The sequence below is a fragment of the Salvelinus sp. IW2-2015 genome, linkage group LG13, assembly GCF_002910315.2.
Source record: "Salvelinus sp. IW2-2015 linkage group LG13, ASM291031v2, whole genome shotgun sequence".
Taxonomy (NCBI): domain Eukaryota; kingdom Metazoa; phylum Chordata; class Actinopteri; order Salmoniformes; family Salmonidae; genus Salvelinus; species Salvelinus sp. IW2-2015.
In genome coordinates, this window is record NC_036853.1 from 42,263,011 (window position 1) to 42,280,030 (window position 17,020).

At 40.5% G+C, this 17,020-nt stretch overlaps 1 protein-coding gene across 3 annotated transcripts in view; it reads left to right on the plus strand.

The window, feature by feature from the left end:
• The window catches only part of LOC111971265 (carnitine O-palmitoyltransferase 1, liver isoform-like), a 113,266-nt gene that overhangs the window by 45,255 nt on the left and 50,991 nt on the right, over positions 1–17,020 (plus strand). For all 3 annotated transcript variants that reach the window (XR_002878267.2, XR_002878268.2, XM_023998313.2), the window contains exon 7: positions 4,846–4,957. Coding sequence is in view for 1 of the 3 variants with exons in the window: in XM_023998313.2 (XP_023854081.1) it covers positions 4,846–4,957 (112 nt within the window). In the remaining 2 variants the exon portion in view is untranslated. The remainder of the gene's footprint in view (positions 1–4,845; positions 4,958–17,020) is intronic.

Here is a 17,020-nt window from a genome sequence, read left to right on the forward strand (position 1 = left end):
GAGGAGCCTATCTTACACAACCCAGCCATCCCTTTGAGATCGGTTCAGTCGGCCACCCTGCAGAGGCAACTGATGGCAGCGGGTTTACAAAGGCTGGGTGACCTGAGACTGCTGGGAGAGGAGGGGTGGAAAACCCCGGAGGTCTTGGCGCAACAAACAGGAATAACGTCTCTTAGTCTGCTGGAGAGATTCCTGGAGGAGGTCCAGGAGGCACTGTCTGAGCCGGTAAGGGGGGTGTTTGAGAGGCCAAAGGGAGAGGGGCCACCAATGTTTCGTCCACTGCAGGTGACGGCAGAGACTGGAGACTGGCAAGGGGGTCTGGAGGACTTGTTAGATTTTAACACTCCGAGCCTGGGTGAGTTTGAGGGTGTGGGAGGTAAAAGCCCTCTACAACCTCTGCGTTAAGGTTAGGAACATTAGAAGCCTAACAGGAGTGAAGGCACATCAGGGGGTATGTGGGGTGGAGAGTATGGTGGGTTTAGATGGAGGGGGCTCTACAAACCCCCAGTACCAAAGAGGTCAGGGGAACTCCAGTGGAGGGTTCTTCATGGAGCCCTGGCCACTAACAGCTGGTTGGCACGGGTTGAACCGGGAATCGGGCTGGGATGTCCTTTCTGTCAAATGAAAGAAACTGTGATTCATGTGTTTTCTGTGTGCACCAGGTTAATGCCATTAATTAATGTCTCTGCTGGAATGTCTGTGTGAGAGGTTGGGGGTGGTTTTTGCTGTTGGGATGTTTATAATGGGATACAGGTATTCGAGTAAGGAGAAAGCCAAATGTGTTTTGTTGAATTTTCTCTTTGCTCAGGCAAAGTTAGCTATTTGGCTAACAAGGAGGAACAGGGTCAAAGGTGGTGGGATGATAGACCCTTTACTATTGTTTAATGGGATGGTCTCTGCGCGCCGTAGGGTTGAGTTTGAGTTCTATAAAATGATAAAATGTGTGGAGATGTTTGAGGAGATATGGTGTGTTGGGGGGCTGTCTGTATAGCTGGGGAAGATGTTTTGGATATACGGTTGTAGGAGAGGGTATTGTTTTGGGTATTGTGATGGTGGTTTGTATCATGTGGTAGATGGAAAGGTGAGTATGGTACATGTATGCAGTACAGGATATATTTTTTGGGTTTTATTTTTAAGGGGGGGTGAGTTTTAAATGAAATGAGAATGTTTCAGTAAAGAAAGACCAAAAGTCAAAAAGTCTCTCTTTCTCACTTTCTCTTTCGCTCTCTCTCTCACTCTTTCTCTTTTCTCTTTCTTCTCTTTTCTCTTTCTTCTTTCTCTCTCTCTCGCTCTCTTTCTCTCTTGCTCTCTTTCGCTCTCTCTCGCTCTTTCTCTCTTTCTTTCCTTTTCTCTCACTCTTTCACTCTCTCTCTTTCACTCTCTTTCTCTTTTAATCCATCTTTCTTTCTCATTCTCTTTCTCTCTCACTCTCTTTCAACCTTTCACAAAAGGTTAAGTCCTGAGATTACAGACTAGTACTAAAACACTTGAAGTAGGCATTCTAGAGTTAAGTCAACAAGTTACTATATCATTGTGTTTACTTGATAGCTACCTACACAAATAGCTAGCTAGAACAAAGTGTTAAGATTTTAAAAAGTAATTTAATTAAAAGCAATACAAATAAAAGTTCCCTAGTAGGCATCTACAGAGGGAGCTAAGAGCTGTGTTGTCAGTCATTTCTCTCACTCTTTCTCTTTTTCTCTTTCCTTTTCGCTTTCTCTCTCGCTCTCTCTCTCGCTCTCTTTCTCTCTCTTTTTCTTTCTTTCCTTTTCTCTTTCTCGCGCTCTTGCTCGCGCTCGCTCGCTCTCTTTCTCTATCTCTCTCTCACCCTCTTTCTTTCTTTCCTTTTCTCTTTCACTCTTTCACTGTCTCTTTCACTCTTTCTCTTTTAATCTATCTCTTTCTCTCTCGTTCTCTTTCTCTCTCTCACTCTCTTTCATTCTCTTTCTCCTTCTCTCTCTTTCCTTTTCTCTTTCTCTCACTCTCTTTTTCTCTCGCTCTCTCTCTCTCGCTCTCGCTCTCTCCTGCTCTCTCGCTCTCTATCTCTCTCGCTCTTTCTCTTTCTTTCCTTTTCTCTTTCTCTCTCTCACTCTCTTTCTCTCACTCTCGTTCTCTCTTTCACGCTCTTTCTCTTTCTCTCTCACTCTTTCTCTTTATCTTTATCTTTTTCTCTTTCCTTTCTCTTTCTCTCTCGCTCTTTCTTTCTCTCACTCTCTTTCACTCTCTTAATCTCTTTTTCTCTCTTTCTCTCTCTTTCCTTTTCTCTTTCTCTCGCTCTCTTTCTCGCTCTCTCTCTCGCGCTCTTTTCTTTTTCTTTCGTTTTCTCTCGCGCTCTCTTTCGCTATCTCTGTCTCTTTCACTTTCTCACTCTCTCTTGCCCTATCTCGCTCTCTTTCTCTCTCGTGCTCTTTCTCTCTTTCTCTCTTTCTCTCTCGTGCTCTTTCTCTCGCTCTCTTTCTCTCTCGTGCTCTTTCTCTCACTCTCTTTCTCTCGTGCTCTTTTTCTCTCGCTCTCTTTCTCTCACTCTCTTTCTCTCTCTCTCTTTCTCTCTTTCTCGCTCTCTCTCTCCCTTTCACTCTCTTTCGCTCTTTTTCTCTCGCTCTCTCTGTCTCTCTCTCACTTTCTCATTCTCTCTCGCCCTATCTCGCTCTCTTTCTCTCACTGTCTTTTTCCCTCTTTCTCTCTTTTCCTCCCTTTTTCCTCTCTCTCACTCGCCTATCTCCGCTCGCTCGTCTGTTCGCTCCCTTTTTTCTCTCGGCTCCTCTCACATCTCTCTGTCCTCGTCCCCCTATCTCCTGTCTCTCTCACTCTTCCCTTCCTCCTTCTTTCGCGCTTTTCTGCGCTCTCTCTCTCCTCTTATTCTCCTCCCTATTCGCTCTCTTCCTCTCTCCTCCTCTCTACTCTCCTCTCTTCTCCCGCTCTCTTCTCTCTCCACTCGCTCTCTCTCTCTCGCTCTCTCTCTCGCTCGTCTCTCTCTCGCTCTCGATCTCGCTCTCGGCTCTCTCTCTCTCGTCCTCTCTCTCGCTCTCTCCTCCTCTATCGCTCGTCTCTCTCGTCTCTCTCTCTCACCGCTCCTCTCTCGTCTCTCTCCCGCTCTCTCTCTCTCTTCTCCTCACTTCTGCATCTCTCTCCTTCTCTCTCTCTCCTCTCTCTCTCTGCTCTCTCCTCTCTCTCTCGCTCTCCTCTCTCTCTCTCTCACTCTCCTCTCTCTTCTCTCTCTCTCTCTCACTCGCTCTCTCTCTCCCTCACTCGCTCTCTCTCTGCTGCTCATTCTTCGCTCTCTTTCGCTCTTTTTCTCTCGCTCTCTCACTCTCTCTGTCTCGCTCTCACTTTCTCATTCTCTCTCACCCTATCTCGCTCTCTCTCTCACTCTCTTTTTCCCTCTTTCTCGCTCTCTCTCTCTCTGTCTCTCTCTCACTTTCTCATTATCTCTCGCCCTATCTCACTCTCTATCTCTCTCACTGTTTTTCCCTCTTTCTCGCTCTCTCTTGCTCGCTCGCTCTCTTTCACTCTCTTTCACTCTCTTCTCTTTTCATCTCTCTCTTTCTCTTTTTCCCTTTCTCTCTCGTTCTCTTTTTCCCTTTCTCTCTTTCTTTCTCGCTCTCTCTCACTTTCTCATTCTCTCTCGCCCTATCTCGTGCTCTTTCTCTCACACTCTTTCTTGCTTCCTTTCTCTCACTCTCTTTCTCTTTCTCTCACTCTCTCTCTTTCTCTCTCTCTCTTCGCTCGCTCGCTCTCTCTCGTTCGCTCGCTCTCTCTCGTTCTCTTTCACACTCTCTCTCTTTCACTCTTTCTCTTTCACTCTCTTTCTCTTTTTCCCTTTCTCTCTTGTTCTTTCTCTCTCGCTCTCTTTCTCTCTCGCTCTCTTTCTCTCTCGCTCTCGCTCTCTTTCGCTCTCTCGCTCTCTTTCGCTCTCTCGCTCACTCTTTCTTTCTCTCACTCACTCTTTCTTTCTCTCACTCACTCTTTTTTTATCTCTCTCTTTCTTTCTCTCTCTCTCTTTCGCGCTCTCTTTCTCATCTCTTTCTCTTTCGCTCTCCCTCTCTATAGCTCTCTCTCGCTTTCTTTCTCTTTCTCTTTTTCTCTCTTTCTTTGTCTCTCTATCAATATTTTTTTTTCTCTCTCTCTCTCTCGTTTTCTCGCTCTCTCTTTCAGTCTATTTTTCTCTCTTTTTTCTCTTTCTTTCTCTCTTTCTCTCTCTTTTTCTTTCTTGTGTGTGGTTTGATAAGTCCTGCTCTGTGGTGGTGTACAAGAATGGGCTGAATGCAGAGCACTCTTGGGCCGACAGTGTTTATCTGTCAAACACAGGCATAATCAAGTGGCACTTTATTAGGACCTTTTCTTCTTATCTTTTTAGCTACAGAACATAGAAATGTGCCGTTTTCACATTGTGTAGACACTAGTATGGTGCTGGAGATAGAGGTTAAAAAGATGGGTGAATTCCCCTTGACAGCCCAAATGACCTGTCCTCAATGGAGATCAAGCACTTGGTTTTATTTAGAATAATCTGATCTTGCAGATTTGTGTGTGTGTGTGTGTGGTTACATGTGGCTAAAAGTGTCTGTGGTTAAATAGAGGATAGCCAAGATCAGGATGTTCCAGTTATTATCCAAACTGGATATTCTCAGGCTTCGCTGAATCAGATAGTGGCCAGAAGTGATAAACATGTTTGTTATTCGTTTTTGCAGGTAAAGCTTCTGTGTTTTCTAAACTCTTTGTGAATGTGGAAGCCACTGAACTTTGAGTCTTATTTTAAGTATCTTGTGTGTCTTTGCGTGTGTCTCTGCGTGTGTCTCTGCGTGTGTCTCTACATGTGTGTGTAACGGCTGCTCTGTTTGTCCTTAGTTCACCCTGGCCACAGATGACTTCCAACTGGGTTACACAGAGGACGGCCACAGTAAGGGAGAGGTGCAACTCTCCACCCCCTCAGAGACTCACCTGGGACATCCCTGTGGAGGTGAGAGTGCTGTGTGTGTGCATCATTCCCTAACACACCCTCAGACCAGGGTTTCCATTAGGAAAGGGTGTCCACCCACGGTGCTCAGAATGACAGAAATCACATTTAGATTATGGTAATGCATTAGAACAGGAGAGTAATGGCATAGTGGTGGGTCAAATAGGGAAGTAAATGGAAATACATTTGCCAAAATTATATAATTACTGTACATATAAATAATTTAAATCATTCAAAATACTTCACCAGAAAGCTTGACTTGACCAAAGAGGAATTGAGGATCATTAGCTTAGGCAAATAGGCATCATGCCTATTTGGGAAGCCCACAATTTGGGCAGCGCGCATTGCAATAGGCCTAGCTGATAATTGAGTTCCGGCTGTCAGTGAAAAGCAAAACGATGTGTGAAGATAATGTGTCTTGTTGAGACAAGAAGGGAGGGGTGTGGTGACGATACAGGCGAGTCTCCCGCCAGTTCTTGCCATTCATTGTGTTGTGTCAATTGTTTGCCGTTTGAGTTTTTTAAAATCAATTTCCCCTTACATATTTCACCAGTAGTAAATGTACCATTAATCCCCTTAATTTGGTTACATTTATTTATCTTAATGTATGTGTTAATTACAGTCATTTACCATTCTCTTTCTCGGAGTGGAAACATTGTTTGTGGATTTCACAACCTGCTACACTTGTGAGAAACAAGTTTTTGTTTATTTCATAATTTGTACATTGTTTCATTGTCTTTTGTTTGAAATGCTCCACGTGAGCAATGAGTATGTGTCTGGTTTCTCTGTCCTGATAATGTTGAGGGAGCGCGTGCGCACGCCTGAGCATGCATAGAAGTACCTGGCCTGCTGTACGTTAATGTAGGAAAGAGTTTTTTTAACATCATTGTGAATGATAATATATTAACTTCTCTGGGATATGGCCAAAAGCCAGAAAAAATGTAGCACGCCAAATTCAAATATATTACTATAAAAATCAATCTTTCATGAAATCACACATGAAAGACACCAAATTAAAGCTACACATGTTGTGAATCCAGCCAACATGTCTGATTTCAAAAAGGATTTACGGCGAAAGCACACCAAACGATGTTCTTAATGCAACCGCTGTGTCACATTTAAAAAAAACTTTACGTAAAAAGCACACCATGCAATAATCTGAGACGGCGCTCAAAAATAACAACATTTCTCCGCCATGTTGGAGTCAACAGAAATTACATCATAAATATTCCCTTACCTTTGATGATCTTCATCAGAATGCACTCCCAGGAATCCTAGTTCCACAATAAATCGTTGTTTTGTTCGATAATGTCAATTACTTATGTCTAAGTAGCTACTTTTGCTAGCATGTTTAGTGCACATGTCCAAATGCTCGCGCAGATGCAGGCGAACTCGGACGAAAACTTCAAAAGTTATATAACAGGTAGAATAAACTGGTCAAACTAAGTAGAGAATCAATCTTCAGGATGTTGTTATCATATATATCCAATAACGTTCCAACCGGAGCATTCCTTCATGTCTGTAGAAGTTATGGAACGCAAGGCGATATCATGAGGAAAGCGCATGACCAGGAACTGGCATTCTGCCAGACCACTGACTGAAACACCTCCCATCCGGCCCCACATTACACTAGAGGCTTCATTCTACGCTCTACAGACTGTTGACATCTAGTGGAAGGCGTAGGAAGTGCAAACAGATCCATATATTACAGGGAATTGAATAGGCGATGAGTTGAACATTGACCATTGTCTCAGAATTCTCACTTCCTGTTTGGATTTTTTCTCAGGTTTTTGCCTGCCATATGAGTTCTGTTATATTCACAGACATTATTCAAACAGTTTTAGACACTTCCGAGTGTTTTATATCCAATAGTAATAATAATATACATTATATTAGCATCTGGGACAGAGTAGGAGGCAGTTCACTATGTGCACGAAATTCATCCAAAAGTGAAAATGCTGCCCCCTATCACAAAGAAGTTAAAACTATAGTTCCTCAGAGTAAGCTATTTGAAAAATCTTCCAATCTCCCCCTCGATAATCACCAATCCTCAGTGTGAAAGAGAAATGGAAGTTATAGGCCTACTGCTGTATTGGCTATGAGTTCCATGCGCTCATTTCTTTAGCCGCCAATGGATCACGGTGTATCAATGTGTGGCAAATGCTACTAATCTTTCACAAGTTTACTTTTTAGATTTTTGTCATGGTTTTAAGAAACAAAAACATTTTTGTAATGAAGCTGTTCCACAAAAATCTGCATATGAAAATAATAACTGGTACTCAGAACTGTAAAAATGGTAGGATAAATTGTAAGCTTCCCCAAACTTGAAACTCACACGCCGCCTATTAAATTGCCTCCACGTTTGGAGTACATAGTCGGATTTTGCCTATAGGCTAATTTGAAGCAATGTGAAAGATACCTCATAATATGAGATAAAACATTCAGGTTTCAAACAATTAAGTATGTTTTTTCAAAATGCATACTGCCTCCAGCTCACATTGTAAAGTGGTGGGTGACCCGCTGATAGCCTGTTGCCTGCATTTGAATGATGAATGGGAAGCGCGCTTCAATTACCAGTTGAGAAATAAAAAATAGTATCTATTTTTAATTGTGCACCAGCTGAGGTGCAGGAGAAATCCCGCTCAAAATAGGCTCTGTACTAACGAAAATACATAGGCCAATTTAATTCCACTAAATTAGGCAAAATAACCTATTGACCGACAAGCTACCGGTCAAATGTATTTCCATCAACTGCTTTTTCATCAATGAATAAAAAGCATAATTTTCCCATGTCATTTAAAATCAAATCATATTTTATTGGTCACATACACGTGTTTAGCAGATGTTATTGCGGGTGTAGCGAAATGCTTGTGATTTTGGCCGGCTACTTTTTCAAACTTTTTTTTAAATCAGCCAAAACCCAGAAATTGCCGGCTAACAGAAACCCTGCCACAGACATCCTTTGGGAGGGGAGCATGTCTGTTTTTAGTGTCACTTGAAACACCCTGACAACATTGGCCAGCTCCCTCTCTCCTGTTCCTTTAGGGCTTGGATCAGTTCCTCGCTCTGTTTCATTCCAAGAATTCATCTCCATTGAACGTTGTTAACCACAATTAATACATGTTGAGGAACTAATTCTATGGCTTAAGTTTAGTCAAAGTATGATGCAAAGTGTTAGCATGACCTCCGTGAGCCACAATTGGGTGAAAATATGGCTGTTGCAGTGACTGTATTACCGCCATTCATGAGTCATGACCACAGTAAAATTCTATGTGACTGAGTCACGGTAATCTCCTCTTATCAATCAATCAATCAAATGTATTTATAAAGCCCTTTTTACATCAGCAGAAGTCACAAAGTGCTATACCGAACAGCAAGCAAACAGCAAGCAATGCAGATGTAGATGCACGATGGCTAGGAAAAACTCCCTAGAAAGACAGGAACCTAGGAAGAAACCTAGAGAGAAACCAGGCTCTGAGGGGTGGCCAGTCCTCTTCTGGCTGTGCCGGGTGGAGATTATAACAGTACATGGCCAAGATGTTCAAATGTTCATAAATGACCAGCAGGGTCTAATAATAATCAGTGGTTGTAGAGGGAGAGAGAGAGCGGCGCGTTGGTAGTACCCAACTCCCTAATGAGCGTCAGGTTACTAATGGCCTCGTAATCAGGACTCTTGTCCCTTTATCCACTCTGACATCAATTCAAAAATGCAATCCAAAATCACATCAAACACATCATCAAAACAGTATGTGCTTTTAAAACTCACCTCACTGTGATTCATCAATTTTAAGAAAGAAGTTCAACAACAGGTTGAAACAGAGTGGAAAACATGGTCCTTGTGGATGTTGTTTCAAAGCCTAACACAACAAAATGTTTTCTAAGGTGATTATTGCATGACATTAACCGGCGGACAAAATGTCATTTTCAGACCTTCTCTTTTTGTCTTTCATCTGTTTCTTTTCCTTCATCTGAGAGGTGGCATCTCTCTCTCTCGCTCTCTCGCTTTCTACCGGCCCACATTCCACCTTTCTACCGGCCCACATCAGTCAGATAATCAGGGAAATTCCCTCTGCTCTACCTCCTCCACCACCCACCTATATCTCCACCTCCTGTACATACTTCTACCCCAGCAGTGCAGTGCTAACTGCCTGTCTGTGGGAACGCTGGGGAGTTTCACTCCTGGAAATTACCTCAATATGCAGCTATGGTTGACAGTTACAGAGCTCAGAATTTTGCACACATAATATACACCCACACACACAGCCTGGTGGCCTAGTGACTGAGGAGTTTTGGGGGACTTTGCCCCTGTTCATTATTAGCTTAGAGTTGAGGACCAATTAAATCAGATTCCCTCCCTCTCTAAGATTGCATCACTATCCCCTTCATTTGAGGACGATGACTGATTCAATATTTTTTTAATGAAAAGTTGTTTTGTGTTAAATTACATATCACATTATTTAGTAATGACAGAATGCATTTGAAACCTCATGCACAGTAAAACTATTGTATGACTTAATACAAAAATGTATTATTTTATCGATGGGAGTGGGGAAAAAGGTGCTTGTGCACTGATAAGCACACCAAAGACAGCATTTAACTAAGAGTAATAAAATAAAGACGGCACTTCGAAAAGCCTATTTCACACCATAGCCTGCTCAATTTGCAAGATTTCGGCACAAATTAAAATGTGGCGCTGACCGTGGATTAATGTTTGATCATTGTCTCAATGAAGAGTTTGGCATTCGACTAGCCATGTGTGACATGCACGCGCAGTTTTAAACCTGCTAGACTTAGCGGCAGGTCGGACAAGCAATACTCTATCTATCCACCGTTGTAGTACAGATGAAGCCTGCACTGGAATGTCAAGCTAACTGAAGATGACTAGCTTTAGAAAACCCTGAGTAACTGCTTTGTAAGATACTCCTCAGGCTGCCCACAATAGAAAAGTGCCTGAGGAAAAATACTCTTAAATATAGTCCTCAAGGTTATCTATGTCCTGTAGCAGCAGTGATAAGTTACCGTCAGTGACAGTTTCTCTGGACCACTAACTAACCCTGGCCACCATTTAAAACTATCATACTCTAACTATTACTAGCTCTGGGGACAAGCAAAGCGGAAGGACGTTGTGTGGTTTTTCTCAAACTCACAGAAGGGGTTTCCATTATCACACAGGCACACTCAAGCACACCGCTCACGTAACAGGTTTAGGCCAGGGTGTCGTGGGTGGTTTTTGTTGAACTACTTTCTTTCCTCTTCATAAATTAACTAGGCTATTTTTCATTTAAAAGTTTCAATTCGCTACTAAGAAAAGTCAGTCGAGCCCTCTCCCGCTAGGATGAACGATATGCATCTTGTAGCGAGCTATTGATAGGTATGCTGTATCTTAATTTGAGCCAGTTCCACACAGCAGGAAAAAATAATCCTGCAGCAGGAACCTGAACCTGCAACAGGAAATGTGAATTATGTGGAATAAATTAATAATACTTTTTTGTAGGAGTTGATGCATTTTTCTTTACGGCAAAACAATTCTGACATTTTAAAGTGGAAATTAGAAACTTTTTAAACCTTGAATACAGTGCAAGTTTGCATTTCCTTCTGTGCAGGAAAAGTTCTGCTATAACCGGATGATTAAATTAAGATACGGCATCTGTAGGACAGGCGGCTGTCAGTTACAAAGCGAGCGAGGACGGGGAAACACTGCTGGTTTCACGGTTTGCTGTCTGTGCTGCCTCCCAGTACATGTGTGATTTGTGTGTGCTGAGGTTGATTGCAGTCAAATTTCTTTACACGGAGGAGAGAGCATGATGCTTCTTCATCGTCTCTCTGATTGAATTTGCACGTCCCATGTAATGTAAGTGGTAAGGATGAGTCGAAATACACTAAACAATAATTAGCCTTTCTGGCACATTCATTTATTTTCTTTTGCGTGTTTCATATTCCCAGCCATGGAGTCGTGGCCATTGACTGTGCTTTAATTGACGACGAAACAGCAAGTGTTTATAGTTTATAAAAGGTGTCGAACTGACTGAATAAAGTCGATCTCCTATACCCCTTTGCCATGAATAAATCATACAACATAGTTATACACTGAGTGTACAAAACATTAGTAACACCTGTGCTTTCCATGACTTAGACTGACCAGGTGAATCCAGGTGAAAGCTATAATCCCTTATTGATGTCACCTGTTAAATCCACTTCAATCAGTGTATATTTTTTTATATCAATATATATATTTTTTTACCTTTTACTTAACTAGGCAAGTAAGTTAAGAACAAATTCTTATTTACAATGACGGCCAAACCCGGACAACGCTGGGCCAATTGTGCGCTGCCCTATGGAACTCCCAATCACGGCCGGTTGTGATACAGACTGGATTCGAACCAGGGTGTCTGTAGTGACGCCTCTAGCGCTGAGATGCATTGCCTTAGACCGCTGTGCCGCTGTGCCGCTCGGGAGCCCAATGATGAAGGGGAGGAGACAGGTTAAAGAAGGATTTTTATGCCTTGAGACATGGATTGTGTATGTGCCATTCAGAGGGTGAAGGGGCAAGACAAAATATTTGTGCTTTTGAACAGGGTATGGTATTAGGAGCCAGGCGAACCGGTTTGAATGTGTCAGGAACTGCAGCGCTGTTGGGTTTTTCACACTCAACTGTTTCCCATGTGTATCAAGAATGGTCCACCAACCAAAGGACATCCAGCCAACTTGACACCGGTGGGAAGCATTGGAGTCAACATGGGCCAGCATCCCTTTCGAATGCTTTCGACACCTTGTAGAGTCCAAGCCTCAACTAAATATTAGCAATGTGTTCCTAATGTTTTGTACACTCAGTGTATGTCTATGGAATCGCATCGGGACAAGTAAACCAACAATTTTTCTTCTATTTTTCTAGGATATGAAGACCATGTCGGTCGGGACTTGCCAGTGTAGCCTATCGCATCGGAGAGAAAGCCCTTCATTTGGCTTCTTAATTTGCATACTGTTTGGCTTTTTGGCGATTATCTGCAGATAAATTCTAAAAACATTTGATGAAGATAGTGTATCATTACTGCAGGAACAATTGGTAGTGTCGAGAGAGACTCATTCTATTCCAAATATGATAATGATAATTTTAAATACATTTCTGTAAAATCAGAAAGATAAATATTTATTWAAAAAAAATGTCAATTTTTCCTTGAATATATTTTTCAAGATACAGTGCATTCAGAAAGTATTCATACCCTTTTACTTATTCCACATTTGCCTGAATTCAAAATTGTTTAACTTTTACTTGGTACTCATCCCGGATCCGAGAGCACCCCCCACAGTAAAAAAGCTGACTAGCATAGCCTAGCATAGCGTCACAAGTAAATACTAGCATCTAAATATCATTAAATCACAAGTCCAAGACACCAGATGAAAGATACAGATCTTGTGAATCCAGCCATCATTTCTGATTTTTAAAATGTTTTACAGGGAAGACACAATATGTAAATCTATTAGCTAACCACGTTAGCAAAAGACACCACTTTTTTTACTCCACCAGTTTTTTACTCCATTGCAGCTGCAATCTGAAATAGCGTTGGAAGCAGCCGGAATAATTACAGAGACCGACGTCAATTACCAAAATACTCATCCTGAAACATTTCTGAAAAATACACAGCCTCCAGCAATTGAAAGACACAGATCTTGTGAATCCAGACAATATTTCAGATTTTCTAAGTGTTTTACAGGGAAGACACAATATCTAAATCTATTAGCTAACCACGATAGCAAAAGACACAACTTTTTTTCTCCACCATTTTTTTCCTGCATCAGTAGCTATCACTAATTCGACTAAATAAAGATATATATAGCCACTAACCAAGAAACAACTTCATAAGATGACAGTCTGATAACATATTTATGGTATAGCATATGTTTTTTTAGAAAAATGTGCATATTTCAGGTATAAATCACAGTTCTACATTGCAGCTGCAATCTGAAATAGCGTTGGAAGCAGCCGGAATAATTACAGAGACCGACGTCAATTACCAAAATACTCATCCTAAAACATTTCTGAAAAATACACAGCCTACAGCAATTGAAAGACACAGATCTTGTGAATCCAGACAATATTTCAGATTTTCTTAGTGTTTTACAGCGAAAACACAATATATCGTTATATTAGCATACCACATGAGCTAACATCACCCCAGCATTGAATCAAGGCAAAAGGGGCGATAACGTTATCGCCACCAAAATATATAAATTTTTTCACTAACCTTCTCAGAATTCTTCAGATGACAGTCCTGTAACATCATATTACACAATGCATATAGAGTTTGTTCGAAAATGTGCATATTTAGCATCACAAATCGTGGTTATGCAATGTAATCTGTCAAAACATGGCATGCATTCTGGCCGGCGCCATCTTGGAAAGGCACCTAAGTTTACGATTATTTATCGATTAGATTGACTAAAAAAATACAGGTTGGACAGCTAATGAAAGATGCATTGGTTATTAATGCAACCGCTGATTTAGATTTTTAAAATTTACGTTACTAGACATACATTGTGAGTTACAGCCAGACTAGTGCCTCAAAAAAAGGCCGACAACTGCGTTTACATTTTTCCACATMAATACGGAATAAAATCATAAATAGCTCTTACTTTTGGACGAGCTTCCATCAGTATCTTGGGCAATGTGTCCTTTGTCCAAAAGAATCGTTGCTTTGTTGTAAAACGACCTCTTCAACTTCGGAACTAGCAGCTAACGATAGCTACACGGCACACACATGTCCAAATCCTCAAACGCAATACTAAGGAAATTCCAAAAAATAGCAATATACTCGCATAAACTGATATAAATCGGTTTCAAATAACTTCGTTATGATGTTTCTAACACCTATATCGAATTAAATCACAGACGGATATATCTTTGGTCAATAACGAGAGCTTTTGAGCATGCCATTCTGATGTCCTCTCTTGCGCCTTGGCGAGCGTCGAAAAGAAGGGACACCTCACTCCATTGCCTTTTATAAACTCTGAGAAACACGTAGAGACACCATTCCACTTCTCATTGGTTACTGACATCCAGGGGAAGGCGGGTGCAGTTCATTTCGATCCATAGGGCACACACAGAGTTTTAAACTGATCCGAGATCAGAGACTATTTTTCAGACCTTCGCATGTCCTGTCATGATTTTCGCTGTAGAAAGAGTTCTGGTTCACCCACAGACATAATTCAAACGGTTTTAGAAACTAGAGATTGTTTTCTATCCAATAGTAATAATAATATGCATATTGTACGAGCAAGAATTGAGTACGAGGCAGTTTAATTTGGAAATGTAAAAAAAAAAAGTGCTAACAGCTCCCCCTATTGACAAAAGGTTAAATTGCTTTTTTTCTCACCCTTCTACACACAATACCCTATAATAACAAAGTGAAAGTATGTTATTAGACATTATTGCAAATGTATTTAAAATGAAATTCAGAAATATCTAATTTTCATAAGTATTCACATCCCTGAGTCAATACTTTGTGGAAGCACCATTGGCAGAGATTACATGTGTAAGTCTCCTAAGAGCTTTCCACACCTGGATTGTGTAACATTTGCTTATAATTTTTTTCTAAATTCTTCAAGCTTTGTCAAATTGGTTTTTGATCATTACTAGACAACCATTTTCAGGTCTTAACATAGAATTAAAAATAGATTTAAGTCAAAACTATAACTTTGCCACTGAGGAACCTTCACTGTCTTCTTTGTAAGCAAATCCAGTGTAGATTTGGCCTTGTGTTTTAGGTTATTGTCCAGCTGAAAGGATGAATTCATGTCCCAGTGTCTGGTGGAAAGCAGACTGAAACAGGTTTTCCTCTAGGATTTTTACCTGTGCTTAGCTCCATACTGTTTCTYTTTTATCCTGAAAAATTCCCCAGTCCTTAATGATAATTACAACAACAAAAAATATTGAACCACTATTTAACTAGTCAGTAAGCACACCCATAATGTGATGCAGCCACCACTATTCTTGAAAATATGGAGAGTAGTGCTCAGTAATGTGTTGTATTGGATTTGCCYCAAACGTAAAAAGTTAACTGATTTGCCACAATTTTTTTCAGTATTATTTTAGTGCCTTGTTGCAAACTGGATGCGTGTTTTGGGATATTTTTATTCTGTACAGGCTTCCTTCTTTTCCCATTGTCTATTAGGTTAGTATTGTGGAGTAACTACAATGTTTTTCATCCATCTTCAGTTTTCTCCTATCAGTCATTCAACCCTGTAACCATTTTAAAGTCACCATTGGCTTCATGGTGAAATCCTTGAATGATTTTCTTCCTCTCCGGCAACTGAGTTAGGAAGGACGCCTTTATCTTTGTAGAGACTGGGTGTATTGATTTTTACCCTTCTACCAATAGGTGCCCTTCTTTGCGAGGCATTGGAAAACCTCCCTGGTCTTTGTGATTGAATCTGTGTTTGAAATTCCCTGCTCGACTGAGGGACCTTACAGATAGTTGTATGTGTTGGGTACAGAGATGAGGTAGCCATTCAAAAAGCATGTTAAACACTATTATTGCACACAGAGTGAGTCCGTGCAACTTATGTGACTTGTTAAAGCAATATTTTACTCCTGAACTTATTTAGGCTTGCCATAACAAGGGGGTTGAATACTTATTGACTCAAGATATTTCAGCTTTTCATTTTTTATTAATTTGTAAAAATTTCTAAAAACATAATTCCACTTCGACATTATGGGATATTGTGTGTAGGCCAGTAACAACGTTTTTTGTGTGTTTTAATAAAATACACAATTTGAAGAACGAACGTCGTTGTGGCAATTCACATCTTGCAGTAATACTGTAATTAAGACTTTAATCTCAAGAGAAGACCAGTTTAATGTCTTTAACCTTTACAGCCCCGAACCCCCCCCCACCCACATTCCACTGAAAAGGCAGCGCGCGAAATTCTAAATATATTTTTTAGAAATATAAGTCCAATACAGCAAATTAAAGATAAACATCTTGTGAATCCAGTCAACATGTCCGATTTTTTAAAATGTTTTACAGCGAAAACACCACGTATATTTATGTTAGCTCACCACCAAATACAAAAAAGCACAGACATTTCTTTCACAGCACAGGTAGCTTGCACAAAACCGACCAAATAGAGATAGAATTAGTCACTAACCAAGAAACAACTTCATCAGATGACAGTCTTATAACATGTTATTCAATAAATCTATGTTTTGTTCGAAAGATTTGCATATTTCAGGTATAAATCATAGTTTTACATTGCAGCTACAATCACAAATAGCACCGAAGCAGCTAGAACAATTACAGAGACCAACGTGAAATACCTAAATACTCATCATAAAACATTTATGAAAAATACATGGTGTAAAACAAATGAAAGACAAACATCTTGTGAATCCAGCCAATATTTCAATTTTTTTAAGTGTTTTACAGCGAAAACACAATATAGCATTATATTAGCTTACTACAATAGCCAACTACACAACAGCATTGATTCAAGGCAACAGTAGCGATAGCGACAAAACCAGCAAAATATATTAATTATTTCACTAACCTTCATAAACTTCATCAGATGACAGTCCTATAACATCATATTACACAATACATATATGGTTTGTTCGAAAATGTGCATATTTAGAGCTGAAATCCGTGGTTATACATTGTGAAAACGTAGCATCTTTTTCCCAGAATGACCGGATATATTTCTGACACTCACCTATTCTGACCAAATAACTCATCATAAACTTTACTAAAAAATACATGTTGTACAGCAAATGAAAGATACACTAGTTCTTAATACAATCGCTGTGTTAGAATTCTAAAAATAACTTTAGTATGACATACAGCTTACGTTATAGCGAGACAGCGCCCAAAATCAGGGCGGAAAATAATACTAAACATTTTCGACAGAAATACGAAATAACATCATAAATGGTTTCCTACTTTTGTTGAGCTTCCATCAGAATCTTGTACAAGGGGTCCTTTGTCCAGAACAATCGTTGTTTGGTTTTAGAATGTCCTTTTTTCCTGTCGAATTAGCAACCAAAGCTAGCCAAGTGGCGCGAAGCTGTCCATC